The 15694-nt window shown below is 46.9% G+C and overlaps 2 protein-coding genes and 1 long non-coding RNA gene across 4 annotated transcripts in view; 2 read left to right on the forward strand and 1 right to left on the reverse strand.

The window, feature by feature from the left end:
* Positions 1 to 1881: 1881 nt before the first annotated feature.
* LOC115537112 (zinc transporter ZIP12) lies at positions 1882 to 12843 on the forward strand. Its single transcript, XM_030348789.1, has 13 exons — positions 1882 to 2548; positions 3272 to 3678; positions 4683 to 4997; positions 6144 to 6357; positions 6636 to 6796; positions 6907 to 7078; positions 7390 to 7562; positions 8132 to 8275; positions 8741 to 8821; positions 9506 to 9569; positions 9778 to 9936; positions 11197 to 11384; positions 12082 to 12843. The coding sequence occupies exons 1-13, from the start codon at positions 2347 to 2349 to the stop codon at positions 12208 to 12210; spliced, it is 2409 nt and encodes an 802-aa protein (XP_030204649.1). The 5' UTR covers positions 1882 to 2346; the 3' UTR covers positions 12211 to 12843.
* LOC115537177 (uncharacterized) lies at positions 11273 to 15243 on the reverse strand. The gene is made up of 3 exons (XR_003974778.1): positions 15108 to 15243; positions 12071 to 12206; positions 11273 to 11409 (listed from the first exon to the last, which is right to left on the reverse strand). It is a non-coding gene; the product is annotated as an uncharacterized LOC115537177 (long non-coding RNA).
* The window catches only part of cacnb2a (calcium channel, voltage-dependent, beta 2a), a 68116-nt gene continuing 65405 nt past the window's right edge, over positions 12984 to 15694 (forward strand). Inside the window, exons 1-2 of one of the 2 annotated variants that reach the window (XM_030348798.1) lie at positions 12984 to 14450; positions 15148 to 15240. In XM_030348798.1, the coding sequence (XP_030204658.1) occupies positions 14367 to 14450; positions 15148 to 15240 (177 nt within the window). In that variant the 5' untranslated portion in view covers positions 12984 to 14366. The remainder of the gene's footprint in view (positions 14451 to 15147; positions 15241 to 15694) is intronic. The other variant, XM_030348799.1, reaches the window with a different exon arrangement.

The following is a 15694-nucleotide window of genomic DNA, read 5'->3' on the forward strand; positions in this document are numbered from 1 at the left end:
GACATCGTGATTCCACCTTGTTGTCCGTTAATGTGACAGGTAATTGGTCCTTTAAAACAGTTTTTCTGAACTCGTTCGTCACAGACTTAAAAAACGATATGTTATTGTAAAATATCAAATTTAACATGAGAAATAGCCAAAAATAGTTCTAGTGCTTAGCTGTCTGATGTATGCTTTTATTTGGACATTTTGTTACGTCAACAATTGATTGAAAGGTGACAGGCTTACGTTGTCATTTGAACAGTTGCTGAATATGGCAGAGCGAAAATATGACTCAGAGTTTATTAAATATGGAATTTACATTGACACAAAAAAGTTCTTTATTGCTACACTAATGTGTTTTGAATGCAGGGATGAAAATATTAGTTAATTCATGTTTAGGGTTAGGGCCCATTTTTAGGAAATAAAGTGGCTTGGTTTGAATTATACAAAAGTGGTTTACGACTTAAGCCCAGACCAGTTGAGAACCACTGCTATAAAATACACACACACACACACACACACACACACACACACACACACACACACACACATGAATCAACACACAAACACAGAACCTTTCTGCCTTGTGTTGAAATGGACTGTTTTTTATGAGTTGAGTGAGTCATGACACTGAATCATGTCTACTAATAACTAGGTATAAACCTTACGAATATCCCTCTTATCAGCGATCAGAATATATGTTGCTTTATCCTTTGAAGAAGCTAGAACTAAAATAGCAATACGGACCAATATTGGCCTAATAAGGTGGTCCTCTCTCTCTCCCTCTCTCTCTCTCTCTCCCACTCATCACATCTCTCTCTCTCTCTCTCTCTCTCTCTCTCTCTCTCTCTCTCTCTCTCTCTCTCTCTCTCTCTCTCTCTCTCTCTCTCTCTCTCTCATGTTCCTCCCCTTTGGGCACCAGATAATTGTACATAAGTTGAGTTGAGGTTAATTAACCAAAATAACTAAACGTTGTCTTGCATCTTCTGTACCGCTCAGTCACTCCCTGATCATGTGTATGAAATCATGAACAAAATTTCCGCCCCATCACCAAAGAGAGAACCAATAGAGATTGTAGTCAACGCTGACTCTTAGTAAGCATCTCTTGGTAGTTCTAGACAGAAAACCAACTGAAGGTTTTGGACTACTTGAATGAAACCTTAAGAATTTAGTCTGTGTAAAATCTGCCCGAAATGGTGATGAGGTTCATTTCTTCTCCGTTTCCCTTTCAGAGACATGGAACAGACATAGACGGGAGAAACCTCAGAGATGAAAGTCGAATAAAACGGTGAGAGAGTTTTAACTGGGAGGATTTAGTAGTTTTAGGATTTAGACCTTTTCCAGCAGCGGTGCTGATCTGTGCGATAGTTCTTTGCCATTGATGTTGTTACAAATAAGGTTTTCAGTCTGCAATTTGCGATCCCTGCGTATTATTTTACTGTTGCTTCTGTTCTACAAACTAAATAGGCAACTTTTTTTTATTCAGTCACTCACTGTGTTATTTGTTCTCTATAGTATCATGCATTTCTTTTCTTCTTTAGCAAAACACCATTTTGCATTTTTCAGTATCTAACAATGGAGGGGCTGCATAATGGGGCACCTATGATAAATATGTTTTTATATCAAACAAAAGGCATTTGGCAGCCCAACAGGCTGGATGTGATGGCTATAGGGTAACTCTAATTCTGACTGTCCTTCCCTGGAAAGCCCTGTTAAATTAGGAACATATTGCCCCCTAGAGGTCTCTGTAATTGAGATCTCCTGTTGTTGGAGGGATGTGATTAAACATAGAAATACTCTTTATTAAGTAATGAGTGTTCATATATAATATGTATATATGTATTTATATGAACCGATAGCAGCTGTTGTATTCTCCTATTATATTTTTATGTTCTACAATCATCTTGTGTTACTGTAGTGTAGCGTAGGTGTTAGTTTAAGATCGTTCAGTTTATTCGTTTAGGGATGGTTTCGTTTAGGTATAATGTTAGAAATGGTTAAGTTAAGGTATTAAGTTAGGAATGGTTTAGTTTAGATATTATGTTAGAAATGGTTATGGTCAGGTAGCGATGGTTCATTTAGGTTTAGGGTGATAGTTAGTTTTGGTTAGAGATGGTTTTGTCAAGCTGTCAGAGATGGTAAGGGTTTAGGGTTTAGGTAAGAGATAACATTGGTTAGGTTTATGGGTTACCTACCCCATATATGGTCCGACAACGGTTTAGTTCCTTCATTGCCCACAACGTAGTGGGTTTCCTCAGACCTATGTTCCAGGACCGGAGCCATCGTCGTTGGAGCAGTAAAGGGTGAGGCATGGCCCGGAGATCGTGAATAGCCACTCCTCTGGCGCCCTCCCCTGCTCCGACCATGTGCTCCCTCATCCCTCATTGTTGGAAAGGAGGCAGAATTCTCCATGGCAACAGCAGAGAGTTGGACTTTAAGCCTCCTGAGCTTCCAGCGTTTCTTTACTTTCTCATAAGAAGGCTGCCCACAACAAACCCTCCCTCCTCTCTTCTCCCCCGAGGAACAGAGGCGCCTGCTCTGGTCGGCAACAACGACAACGACTACGGTAGGCCTGGCCTGCTATGCTGTGGTATTTCTCTCCTGGCTGGGTCGTTTGTAATGGTGTGTGTGGAGCCGTAGGCTGGATGTGGGGGCAGACACAGAGCGAACAGCTACCGTTGGCAGGGCGGAGGGCTGACTCAGACAATCACTGAGAACAGATTATCTACTGGTGCCAACCAGCACTGTGTCACCATGATGTTACTCATAGAGTTCAAGCTCCTCATACAGAACATGCAGCAGAATGTGAGTCACTACCACTCAGAAAACCTTGTTTTTTAAGTGTGTAAAGTGTGTTAGGACTGACTACAACAAGACAGTCTATGGTTAAAACCCATAAACCTCTCTCTGCGGGCTGCTCATAAACAACAACCTTTTGTCCTAAAGGTTGGAGGTTTGGAGGTTTACCAACCTGCTACTTTACTGTGAGGGGACCATGCCGGCGCATTCGCACTCTGCTCTCCTCTATACTTCATACAACATTAATTAGTTTCTCTCCAGTCCGACCCCCTCCCCACCCCCCTTCTCTGTTCCCTCTCACTTCCTTGCACTAATCCTCTTGTTGTGGTCAGAGGGGCCCCAGCCACTGCCCGGCCGTCCCACCATTCTGGGGGCGAGCTGGGGGTGAAAGGTGCCGTGCCTGGCCCCCCTCGCGGCTCATTATGGATGCCACCTCCTCCTTCTCCTAGTCCTCCTCTTCTTCCACAACTCACTGTTGTGTTCTGTACAGTGGACTCCTCTCCTGTACCTCCGGTTCTCCCCCAGGCCCCGCGGAGGTGCAGCGTCTCCCCAGCGAGGGGAGCTGTGGTGCAGGCCAAGGTCAGACGGTGTCCGGGCTACAGGGGGACCTGGGCGTTGGAGGCCAGCGACCAGGAGAGAGGAGGAGAAATGAGACCCGCCAGGAGGGAAGCGATCCACGTGCTGTTGCTGGTGGTCTGTCTGCTAGAGACGGCGCCGGGGGTCGAAGGTGAAGAGCGTGGTTATCTGCAGGAGGCTCTGGGCACCTTGGGTCTGTCGGACCCCGGGGGAGGACCTCCTCAGCTCCAGAAGGCCCAGCTCGGCGTGCTCTCCGGCAGGGCGCTACGGGCCGTGCACTGCGGGGAACTGATGGGTGGCGCCCAGGACGGCTGCGACCAGGTATTGATCACCTACCCACTGCACCATCCTGCCCTAAAAACACCCTAAAAGAGCTTTAACCTCCCTGCCCTGAGAAGGCAACGACAGGCCTGGCCGACTGGCTGCTGTCGTTGAGCATGGCGTGAGAGCGTTAGTCTTCTGATCGTAAGGTTTTCCGTTGAGCCACTGCTGCGAGGTGTTGCGGCGTTGCTGGGGTGACACACACCTGCTCCAGTACAGACCAGTTCAGGGTCAGGAAGTGAGTCATAACTTTGACTCTATCCGCATACTGGGCCTGATGATTTAATTGATTTTCTCATTACAAGCCTTGGGGATTTAAAATTTTCTACTCCGATTTATTTCTTTACTTTTTACTCAGAGATTCATCTGTGAATTTATCAAATTACCTAATAAAAGTATCTGTTTAATCACAAAACAATGCTGTTCCTTTTCCTGTTCCTGTTGTGGTTGTTGTTTCCGTCCGGGTAATATTGTGGTTTCTTTTTTATTTGTTTGCCTGGCAAACTAGCGTTTAGTGGCTGGAATGTGGCTGTATGTGGAGGCTTATGGCCTCCAACTTTGACCTTTCATGGGCCACTCATGCTGAGTGGCTTTAGACTTCTCCCTCTACTTGGCGTAATACACTTTGCAGGCACTCAGCATAGCTTCCATCTGTTTATTCAGCACACTCGTTCGCGATTAGCGGTGACATTTTGTGGTCTGAACAACTTTGTGTTGAGATGAACGCTAATTTCCCTGCTTTATCCTCTTTGTATCCGGTTTTGGGACAAAGTTTTGTAAAGTATGCCAGTCCTCTGAGACTGCAGAATTGATGAAGAGTTTTCAAAATAAAGTTGACATGAGTTGAAGGAACTGGGCCTACTCCAGCTTGTTGTCGGGCCACTCTTGTTTTGTGGCTTGTCTCTATAGTTTTGTGTTGCTGCCCTAAAACATTTCTTTTTCTCCTCCTCCTCCTCCTCCTCCTCCTCCTCCTTGACCTTCACCACTTCCTCCTCCTCCTCCAGTGCCTGAGGCCTGCCGTGGTCCTCTCCGCCCTGGAGGACGACGGGGAGGTGTACATCGGGGAGGAGAACTACGCCCGCGTCGCCACGGTGACACTCTATTACATCATCCACATGGCCGACCTGTGCGTCTCCAACACCGCGTCCTCCTCGTCCTCACTCTCCGCCGCACCTCCCCCAGACTTCTCCTTCTACGTCCTGGCCCTCGCCAACCTGAGCCCTGATCAGGAGGACCCGCACCTCCTGTCCACCGCGGAGGTCCGCAGCATCCTCAAGGTCATCAACCAGAACTACCAACCAGCTTCTCCTCGCACACAGGTGGGACATCTCTAGCTATTTTCAAACTATTGGTAAAAAGGCCCCCACTGCAACAACAAGGGCGCCTTGCGTGCTTATAATCTGTAAATCAAGAGTTTTTTTATTAAACTAAAGAGGACTTTACTCAAGGTTCCAATGAAGAGTGCCTGTGACATCAGCGGTGGAGTGCAGTGTGTGGATGCATGGAACATGTACGGTTGTTAGTGTTATGTGATGTAGAGATCATCAAAATACTGCTGGAGAATAAGAGAGAGACATTCAGTCTAAGGGCCTGGGTTTGCCTGTTCCGTGCTGCAGGAAGATTCAGCACAATTCCCCCCGCTGGCCCGTGGTCACACTGCTCCCAAAGGCCGTGGCCTGGGCACGATTGCTCCTTCATACATACATTCATACATACACGTCGTAATACGATAAATACGTCACCACCAAGCGTCCTCGCCACAATAACAACAATGGAGAACAACAACGTGAATGCTGTCGTCGGCCCAAATTTCAAGTAAACACTTGACTTCACTATCGCACCAACGTAAACCCACTCGTGAACCTCTTGCCGCCATTGTTTAAAATGATTGTTGTGGGGAAGAAGGGCATGGACCTATAAAGAAAGGAGGGTCGCACAAGGACTACGCCATCCAGCTCACGTTGCGTATCCGCGCGTGTGCGCGTGTCATCTCATTAGCATCTGCACTTTGGCACGGCACACCTCTCCCAAGTGTGCCGTGGCCAAGGGGCTGTTCCGTGCTGGAATACGGATGGCGTGGTCATTTGGTCACACTAGCCAAACGTTCTAGACTTTAGTATGCAAATGAGCTTGGGCACGGGGCCGTGGCCCTAGTGTGAGGGGCCCCTTAGGGGCCCCTCATACTAGTCCCCCGTGAGTGTACTGTACAGAGTGTACAGTAATTGATCACCTGCATAGCCAAATAGCCATTGGGGAACATAGCACTCAAATTTCATGATTTTGGAATAGATTTTTCCAATCTCACGGCTTTTATTTCTAATAGTAGTTTAGATAATTCTGTTTTAGTTTACTTTGCTCATTCTCAAATGCTTAAGGTGTCAATTATTTGCGTTGTTAAAGTTAAATCAGTGAGGCAGGATGGTAAGAGGAGTCCTTGTGATGGTTTGACTCCTGACTCCCGGTAGTGTGTTGACGCCGGTCACCTGATGGAAGAGGCTGGAGGAAAGGAGGAGGTCTTGGGTCTCGCTTCCTCTTCCTCGGTGTCCCGGCTGGCGGCCGCCATCTTGACCCACCTACTGCTGGGCGACTGTTTCAGCCGGACAGACCTCCCGCCGCCTGCCTTCTTCACCGACTACATCTTCCAGGCTCTCAACTGCACCACGGACCTCCACCTTGTGGGTAAGGTCAGAACAAAGAGACAGCCTTGTGGTTTGTAGTCAAAGCATTTTGTCCCTTAAAGGATGAGGTAGAGCAAGTCATGGCTAAAGACAACTAAGGGCCCACAACGAGCAAGGTTTTTACACTGCAGAACACCACAGTTTTAAAGAAAAGTTGCTCCTGGCGAGTCAAATAACGAAAACAGTAGAGGTAGAATGACGTTTTAAAGGGTTTGTATGAGGTGTTTAGTACGGTGTGCTAGGAATGACTAAAGCACCTGTTCCCCTGTCTTTGTTTAGAATTGGAGGACCTGCTTCACCAACTAGGAGTGGGAGGAGGAGGAGCTAACCACACCAATGCTAGAAAGAGTCGGGGCCTAACAGGCTCCTCCCAGGAAAAGGCGGGGCCTCACCATGAAGAATTCAGCCATCAGACTATAACCGCTGCAGACTGGACAGCGGTGAGGCAGATATTTAGAATAAACTGTAGAAAATATAATATTGCTACTTTTCATGTTCGATTCACTATTCCTTACTACGATTCATGTTTCTTTCTTTATTATCTTTATAGTCATGCTTTTCGGCCTATCAGCTGGTGGATATTTTTGCCATGGATTCTCGTTCGCCGATCTCAAAAGACAGCTTCAGCCATATATGTCCGGCCATCATCCAGCAGTTGCTAGGAAACGCCTGTCAGTCTTCAGAGCATGCGTCCAGAGCAGCTCCGCCCACTGCCATGGAGAGTAAGTCCTTTGACCTCCTAACTTAGTAATTGAAGAACTAACTAAGTAACTAACTAACCATCAAAAAAACTATACTAATTATACCTACTATACTAACAAACTAGACTGACTGATGGAATTGTCCTTCTGACCGACCAATACCAACAGTATAGTAAATAATTAACCAACCAACCAGCCAACTTAATAACACATTTTAGGAGTGTTAACTAGCTTGTTATTAACTACTGAACTCCCTTTTAACTAATCTTAACTTTAACCAATCTCTCTCTCTCTCTCTCTCTCTCTTCCCCCCCCCCCCACCCCCCCACCAGAGTATGGCTACAGTACCGCGGCCGTTCTGCTCATCACGCTGGGCTCCATGTTTGGTATCTGCCTGATCTCCTTCAGCTCCTGCCAGCAGACCTACCAGCTACTGCTGCAGCTGTTTGTAGGCCTAGCTGTGGGCACGCTGTCTGGGGACGCCCTGCTGCACCTCATCCCACAGGTAGAGGGCGCTGTTCTTCAGAGGGGGACAATCAGGGTCCGAATCAGATGGGCTTTTCTGGTGCTAGTTTCCGCTAATTACTCCAGGAAAAGTTTTGTTTTGGTATCAGAAATAGGAAGGATAACATTTAGCATTTAGAATAAAGAAAAAAATTATTCAATTTGGGTCAAATTAAGGTAAGGGGGTGGATAGTTAGGGTTAATAATTTAAGGAGCAAATGATTTGGTCCCGAAGTTAAGGTACAGGTTTGTTGTTATCAACATCCGGCTATATATAAGGTTGCAAAGGCATAATTTGAATCATCAGTAGATAATTCAATCTATTTGCAGCTGTACACGCCATGACATAATAAGTAATCACGTTCTTAAAGTCATAAAGTCATATGATTTCACAAACCAGGTCGACGTCTGTGATGGTGCTGAACAACAATCCAGATGTTTAGACTCTTAAGTACCGGGGAGGGCTTTTACTTTGAAAAACATCCTCCTCGACCAGCTCGAGAGCTGAGTATCATGTCTGATCCTAACATGTTTGATTCCAACATGTCTGATCCTCACATGTCGCTGGAGGTCCTTGGAGTGCATGGTGGTCACGGTCATGGAGCTGAGGAGGGGAAGGAGTACCTCTGGAAAGTTCTGGGGGTCATCGCTGGAATCTATGGTTTCTTCCTGCTGGAGAAACTCTTCTCCGTCCTGGTTCCATCTCACGGACATGTGAGAGTTCCTTGTGCTTTTTATACACCTGAAGGCCAAGTGGTACACACCAAAGGTCTCTGCAACCCCTGGGGTCCACAGAAGCCATTCGCATTGGTTAAAGTAAAAACAATGCGGAAAGCATGCTTTATCAACGATTTCCGGTTCATTGATAATCGACAAGTTGTGGAGGAGCCTCTATATTATAATCAATTGTATGACACATCACCGGCGTAGAGAGGCCCATGTAGTATAGTATAACTAGTCTTTCACTTGATTTTTTTCAATAAATGTAATGATGTGTAAAACACACTATCTTAATACTTCAAATAGTAAGACATGTCAAGAGATGTGTAACATAGCCGGAAACTACAGAATTTCGATTTTTAGAGATATTTCATTACCAGTAATGATTTCTGCGCTGGATTTTGCCAGCCAAACCATTTGGCCTCTGGATCTCAGACGCTAGTTTTTTCCCTCCTTCAGGGCCATTCACACGACAGGCCTCTGGAGCTGAACTGCAACGAGCAATCAGAGAGGGACAAGTCCATCTCCACCATGCAGCTGGTGAGCCCGTTGTCCCTCTGGGTTTCCTGTGCAACACAAGCACTCAGGACTCAGCGGGACAGAGAGTTTTAGAACGGATGCTTTGACTGATTGAACTCTTGGGGGGGAGCAGTAGCAGGATCGGAAATGATTGATCCGAATTCTTTCAAGTTATTTGGACCCTAAATGTTTCCTTTACTCTCCTCTATTTTGTAATATTATTTTTCTATTTTGAATCAAGCATTTTCCCTTATTTCTCATTAATAATGAAGAACTCGTTATCAATAAAATGCACTTCATCAAAATGTCCAACCATACGGTAACCACTGAGGTGTAAGGACTGCATTCCTACAGTACATAATGTTGTCTCAGGTTGGACCGCTGTGTTGTTGTTATGTAAGTGGATATGAATGCTGGTGTGGGAGGAACGGAGAACATTGAGAGTGGGGGTGAATCAACCTGAATAATAATATAGTAGACCAAGCAAGCTGAAGAGACGCGGCAGTCTCATCTGGCAGAATGCACTTGTCATACATTCCAGAATACACTCTGTCATCATTAAATGTTACGTTTATTGAGAGTCAGACAGAGATTTCATCTGGATTTTGTTTGGGCTATCGAGGATACAAATCCATGTCTGACATTTGCTTTTGTTTCTCTGCATCATCTCTCAGCCTTGTCTTGAGTACTATTTGTCCTCAACAGGGAACTGTAGAAGAAAGTACAGACACCACCGAACAAACAGAGCCAAGCAGGCTGCCTCCTCAAAGTAAGACCGAACACACACACACACACACACACACACACACACACACACACACACACACACACACACACACACGCACAGAGCCAACACTTGTGTGTGAAGTAATCACTCTAGTAAGTGAACACTGCCGTTTGTCTGGCTCTATGAATGGCCTTCCAGGAAACGCAGCGGGTCTCTGAGTTCTTTCGTCTCCCCCCCCCCCCCCCCCCAGGGCGCCCGGTGCCGCTGCTTGCCGTCATGGTCGTCGTGGGCGACAGCCTTCATAACTTTGCCGATGGTCTGGTCGTCGGCGCCGCCTTCTCCTCCTCCGCCGAGAGCGGCATGGCAACCACCGTGGCCATCCTCTGCCATGAAATCCCCCACGAGATGGGTGAGAGGGTTAGCACAGCTACTGCTCACATCCCCACAAGATGGGTGAGAGGGTTAGCACAGCTACTGCTCACATCCCCTCCAGATGGGTGAGAGGGTTAGAACAGCTACTGCTCACATCCCCTCCAGATGGGTGAGAGGGTTAGCAGAGCTACTGCTCACATCCCCTCCAGATGGGTGAGAGGGTTAGCACAGCTACTGCTCACATCCCCACCAGATGGGTGAGAGGGTTAGCACAGCTACTGCTCACATCCCCACCAGCTGGGTGAGAGGGTTAGAACAGCTACTGCTCACATCCCCTCCAGATGGGTGAGAGGGTTAGCACAGCTACTGCTCACATCCCCTCCAGATGGGTGAGAGGGTTAGCACAGCTACTGCTCACATCCCCTCCAGATGGGTGAGAGGGTTAGCACCGTCACTGCTACTGCTCACATCCCCACCAGCTGGGTGAGAGGGTTAGCACTGTCACAGCTACTGCTCACATCCCCTCCAGATGGGTGAGAGGGTTAGCACAGCTACTGCTCACATCCCCACAAGATGGGTGAGAGGGTTAGCACAGCTACTGCTCACATCCCCACCAGATGGGTGAGAGGGTTAGCACAGCTACTGCTCACATCCCCACCAGATGGGTGAGAGGGTTAGAACAGCTACTGCTCACATCCCCACAAGATGGGTGAGAGGGTTAGCACAGCTACTGAGATTGGTGAGAGGAATGATATAGCCACTGCTAGCATCAAGCTCTACTTCTGAGGGGGATAGCGTAGCTACTTTTATAGTACCCCACAAGATGGGTGTTGAGGACTAGCATAGCTACCATTAAGAGTCCCCCACGAGAAGGGTGAGAGGTCTAACATAGCTTCTATTAGAATCCCCATGAGAGTGGTGAGGGGGACTAGCATAGCTACTGTTGGCATCCTCTGTCGAGATGCATGAGAGGGTCATGCTTGTTAGCCTAGCACAAGTTATTCAAATTGATGATACGAATGAGACATCTAACTATAATGAGAGGAGATTATGTGTGTGTGTGTGTGTGTGTGTGTGTGTGTGTGTGTGTGTGTGTGTGTGTGTGTGGGTTCGTGCGTGTTTGGATGATCGGTTGTCGAGAAAGCCGCAAGCAGCCTCACCGAAGGCCAAGCAATCGGCTCGTTTCGAATGAGCAATACACTAGTCAGAATGAGACATGAGATTATAGGGGAAGTAATGAATGAGACATTGTGTGGTCACTCTGAGTGGTCCACTATGGTGTCATTATATTTCCCAGGAGACTTTGCGGTGCTGCTGAACGCCGGGCTGTCGGTGAAGACGGCGGTGCTGATGAACTTCCTGAGCGCCCTCACTGCCTTCCTGGGCCTCTACATCGGCCTGTTCGTCTCCACGGAGACCACGGTGCAGCATTGGATCTTCAGCGTCACCGCCGGCATCTTCCTCTACCTCTCGCTGGTGGAGATGGTGAGCAGCAGCCGCCATTTTGGATCTGCATTAACAAAGATGAAAAAAAGGGCAACACGCTGTGCTCAGTGGTTTTTAAGAGGAGCGGTGATCGACATTTTATTTAGAGGGACTTTCAAGTTTGGCGGATGTTATTCAAAACATTTAATCAAAATTGTGCTGCTTGACATAGTTCAAAATTGAACAACTGGACAGAGTAGCTCTAATATCAGAAATACCCGGTTAGAAAATATTATTATAGTATTTTTTTGTTAAATGTCAATAATCTGTGCCCTCGAGGTAATATTTAAGAGCTATTATGAGTGTAATTTGTTTGAAATGGAATAGCCATAGCTATCAAAGATTAGCAACTGAAATACACTGTGCCTATATCAGATGTTCTGATATATCTGATGCTCATTTCTTACCAATAAGGGTTCTTCCCTGATTAGTTCAGAGAATTAATTCAAATGTAATTGCAATCTCCTACAACACTATTTGCATATCAGTCCGCCCCATTTGGGTCCCGACCAACAGGTGGGGACCTCTGGGTTGCAGAGCTTAAGAGTTGACCAACCCTCCTCCCCCCTCCCCCTCCTCCACCTCCTCCCCCTCCTCCCACCTCCTCCCCCTCCTCCCCCTCCTCCCCTTCCTCCCACCTCCTCCCCCTCCTCCCACCTCCTCCCACCTCCTCCCCCTCCTCCCACCTCCTCCCCAGCTTCCTGAGATGAACCGGGCAAGGAGCGAGCGCCCAGGGCTCCAGTTCCTCATGCAGAACGCAGGACTCCTGTTGGGCTGGGGCTGCCTGCTCCTCCTGGCCCTGTACGAACACCAGCTCTCCTTCTAACACACACACACACACACACACACACACACACACACACACACACACACACACACACACACACACACACACACACACACACACACACACACACACACACACACACACACACACACACACACACACACACAGTTTATCAGGTCAAATTAAAGAAGGACACAAACATTGCGTCCTCTGTTCAATGGACACATCGTTTGACTGCAAGGACATTGTCCTTGCACACACACACACACACACACACACACACACACACACACACACACACACACACACACACACACACACACACACACACACACACACACACACACACACATACTGTCTAACACACACACACTCAACGTTTCTCCTTCCTACAAATACACCTACACACATCAGAACATGTAAACAGAATATGCAGAACTAAACAAATGTTGGGATAATCTAAAAAAAGGATTTTTGCTTTTCTAAATTTAGTTTCTTATTTTGTGGCTACCGAAACCAGTAGATAGATCTAGAATGATATTTTACATCTCTATCTATTTATATATGTTGGGTTGCAGTTTTATGAAGTGCCTCAGATACATGGAAGAATATTGGATCCATATGTTTGCCAGTTTGTTCTGAGAATCAATTAAATGTGTATTTTCAACAGTTTGACCTGCCTTTGTTCTGAAAAGTAGATTCTGGAGGGAACAGGTACTTTGCTAAGTATTATAGAGGTACTGTCGGGTATTCTCTGATGTGAAACGTGAGGCATTGCCAAGAAAACAGGAGAGGTCAGACATGAAGGAACCCCAACGATGGAGTACCACTCAGTTCCCTCCAGTCCCCCTACTCCAGGTCAGGTACCGGGGCACGCCTCCCTTCTCCTCCTCCCCTCCTCCTCTACTCCTCTTCCCTCTTCACCTCCTCCCCTCCTCCTCTTCCTCCTCCCCTCCCACTCCTCCTCCTACCCCTACTCTCACAGATGACTAATCTGAACCGAACAGAACCAAGCTGCCCACACACCTCTCTTCTCGGTTTTCTGTCTGTTGCTCACTAGTTTTCTCTGTTTCTATCACTGTGTTTTCTCTCTCACCCAAGTCCTCTCTCTTTATTCCTGTTTCAGTCTCCCTTTCTTTACTCTTCACAGGGCAGAGGAGGCAGAGTCGGGCCGCGAGGTAGAGAGAGTAGGTGTGTGGAGAGAGATGGAGGGGGCGAGCGAGAGAATGAACTAAAATGATATGCTGAAATATTTCTCTCAAATTAATCGTTTATTGTCTGTCTAATGATCAACATATTAAAACACCAAAATCAACACCTGTTGCAATCGGTCACGCACCAACCTCTTGGAGGTCCAGGGGGCACGAAGGTTAGTATAGGAAGCCTGATTGGATAGATGGTAGTCTGGTGGCTATCCAACCACAACGCAGTGCTTCCCAAACACAGACTATAGTTTACTAGATCACCTGTCTCTGTATTGTCAAACTGTCTTAAGGTATTTACACTAGAGGGCAGTAATAGACTGTAACGTTTTATAGTCTACAGTAGCCTATCGGTTAAAGAAGTTTGAACCCAGACGTTGTTGATCTCATATTATTATGTTTGAAAAAAAATCGTAACGATCTCTGACCACTTATTTTGGTATGGGCACAACCAGTGGGGCTAACGTTATATCACACAACCTAAAGCATAGACTCTCATCGCTCTCGTCTATAATACATTCGACTTTAAAGCGGTTCGACGTTTCCCTGACAGAGCGGTTGGAGTAGTCTGGAGAATGCGGAGGTGGGTATGGATGGAGATGGTGGAGGTGTTGACCCATTCTCAGGTGGTTCAGTGCGCCTCCTACACGGTACCGGCTGGCTGCACACTCAGGCTAGGACATCACCGGCTTCATATCACCAGGAGCAGAGCGGGGCAGGAAAATCACTTTCTCATGAGTCGCCCCTCCTCCCCGAATGGACTCATCGTCTACTGATCCAAACTGGGAGATTGCGCGCCAGGTCTGTGAGACTGAAGCTCATCTCGTTTTGTACAGCGTACCGGTCTTTATACAAGACATGTCGATCTAGACCCGCCGACGCGGTAGATCGGGTTACAATAATGTGTTTTTCATAACTTTTAAACTGGTCGGTATCCGGTGTGTGTTACAAACCGAGTTGTGGACGTTTCGGGGGACCGGCTGAGACGGGGCGATGGTCGTTCATAATCCTCCCAAGACGCGAGGACAGATGCTGGACAGACGCCTGGATCCCTGTGAACACCCCTCTGTACTACAGGTCTCTCTTTTCACTCATCTACCAGTTTGAATCATATTTCAATTATTATAAAACCAACAAACTAGCTTAGTCTATTTTAAACGCGTGTACGTGTTATGCTGTGTTTGCCTACAAGTTGTTTTGCCTATTTATGGTTTGACGTCCGGAGCACCGTGACCCTGAACCCTGACCATCATCCTCCCCAGGAATGTAGACTCGGAACACGTTCAGACAATTCAAAGGTTGTGTTTTAAACTGAAACCCAACTGAAACTCGCTATAAAGTAGTCTGTATTCTAACAAATGTGTCCAACGGTAAAACATAGACTGAATAATGGATAGGCTACTGTATATAATTGGGTTATTGTTGTTGGCATAAGAGGGGATTGTGTAGACCCTCTATTGGTTACTTTGTTCTAAACTCTAGAACTGCTAGAAGAAGTAACAGCTCGTTTTTTATTTACCCAATTTAATTTAACTTAAATATACTCAAAGGTCCAGGAAGAGCTGATGGAATAAAGGAATTTTATTTATATTGTCTCGTAGTGGCCAACAGCAGCACATAACACTCCTCCGCTCCGCACCTCGTTAGCCTGGGGTCTGACTGTTGTGTGTGTGATCAATCAATGTGATGCATCATTTCAGAGCTGTGTTGCATATTTAGCTGACGCTTACTCACCAACCAAGTGCCCAACGGTGTTGTTCTTCTTTCTGTGAAGCCGCAGGTTCGCGGGGGTCACAGGAGAGGGAGGTGTAAGGGTTCGGACGGGAGCAGCTCCTCTGACACCACCACCACCAGCTTCGTCAGACAGGTAGGTGGGACTAAACTCTATGGGCAAACACAGTGAGAGGGGGTCACACACACACACACACACACACACACACACACACACACACACACACACACACACACACACACACACACACACACACACACACACACACTACATACAACCTCCTTGTCTGAGATGCCCTCACTGGACCATACAGGGAGTTTAAATAAGTCAAAGTTTGACGGTACCCACCGGCTGGCAACCACTCTTGTTTATTCTGCCACTGTCCTCTGAAATGTGTGGTCAGACAATCTATAATAATATCAATACGGTTCATAAATATGCACCCTAAGTTGAAATATGAATTGGTTAGTACTTATAGTATATTAGCTGTCTATGGACCACCCATCCCCCTCCTCTCATCCCAGGAGGGTTCCTTCTCAAAGTTTCTCCCCTATTTCAGGAGTTTCTCTTTTAAGTCCTCTGGAGGGCT

The sequence above is a fragment of the Gadus morhua genome, chromosome 23 (assembly GCF_902167405.1).
Source record: "Gadus morhua chromosome 23, gadMor3.0, whole genome shotgun sequence".
Lineage (NCBI taxonomy): Eukaryota > Metazoa > Chordata > Actinopteri > Gadiformes > Gadidae > Gadus > Gadus morhua.

Bases quoted from the DNA above. Each gene is read 5' to 3' on its own strand.
- LOC115537112 (XM_030348789.1), top strand. From the start codon at position 2,347: ATGTGCTCCCTCATCCCTCATTGTTGGAAAGGAGGCAGAATTCTCCAT. The intron at 4,998-6,143 runs GTGGGACATCTC...GACTCCCGGTAG, and splicing joins CAGCTTCTCCTCGCACACAG to TGTGTTGACGCCGGTCACCT. The intron at 6,358-6,635 runs GTAAGGTCAGAA...GTCTTTGTTTAG, and splicing joins CACGGACCTCCACCTTGTGG to AATTGGAGGACCTGCTTCAC.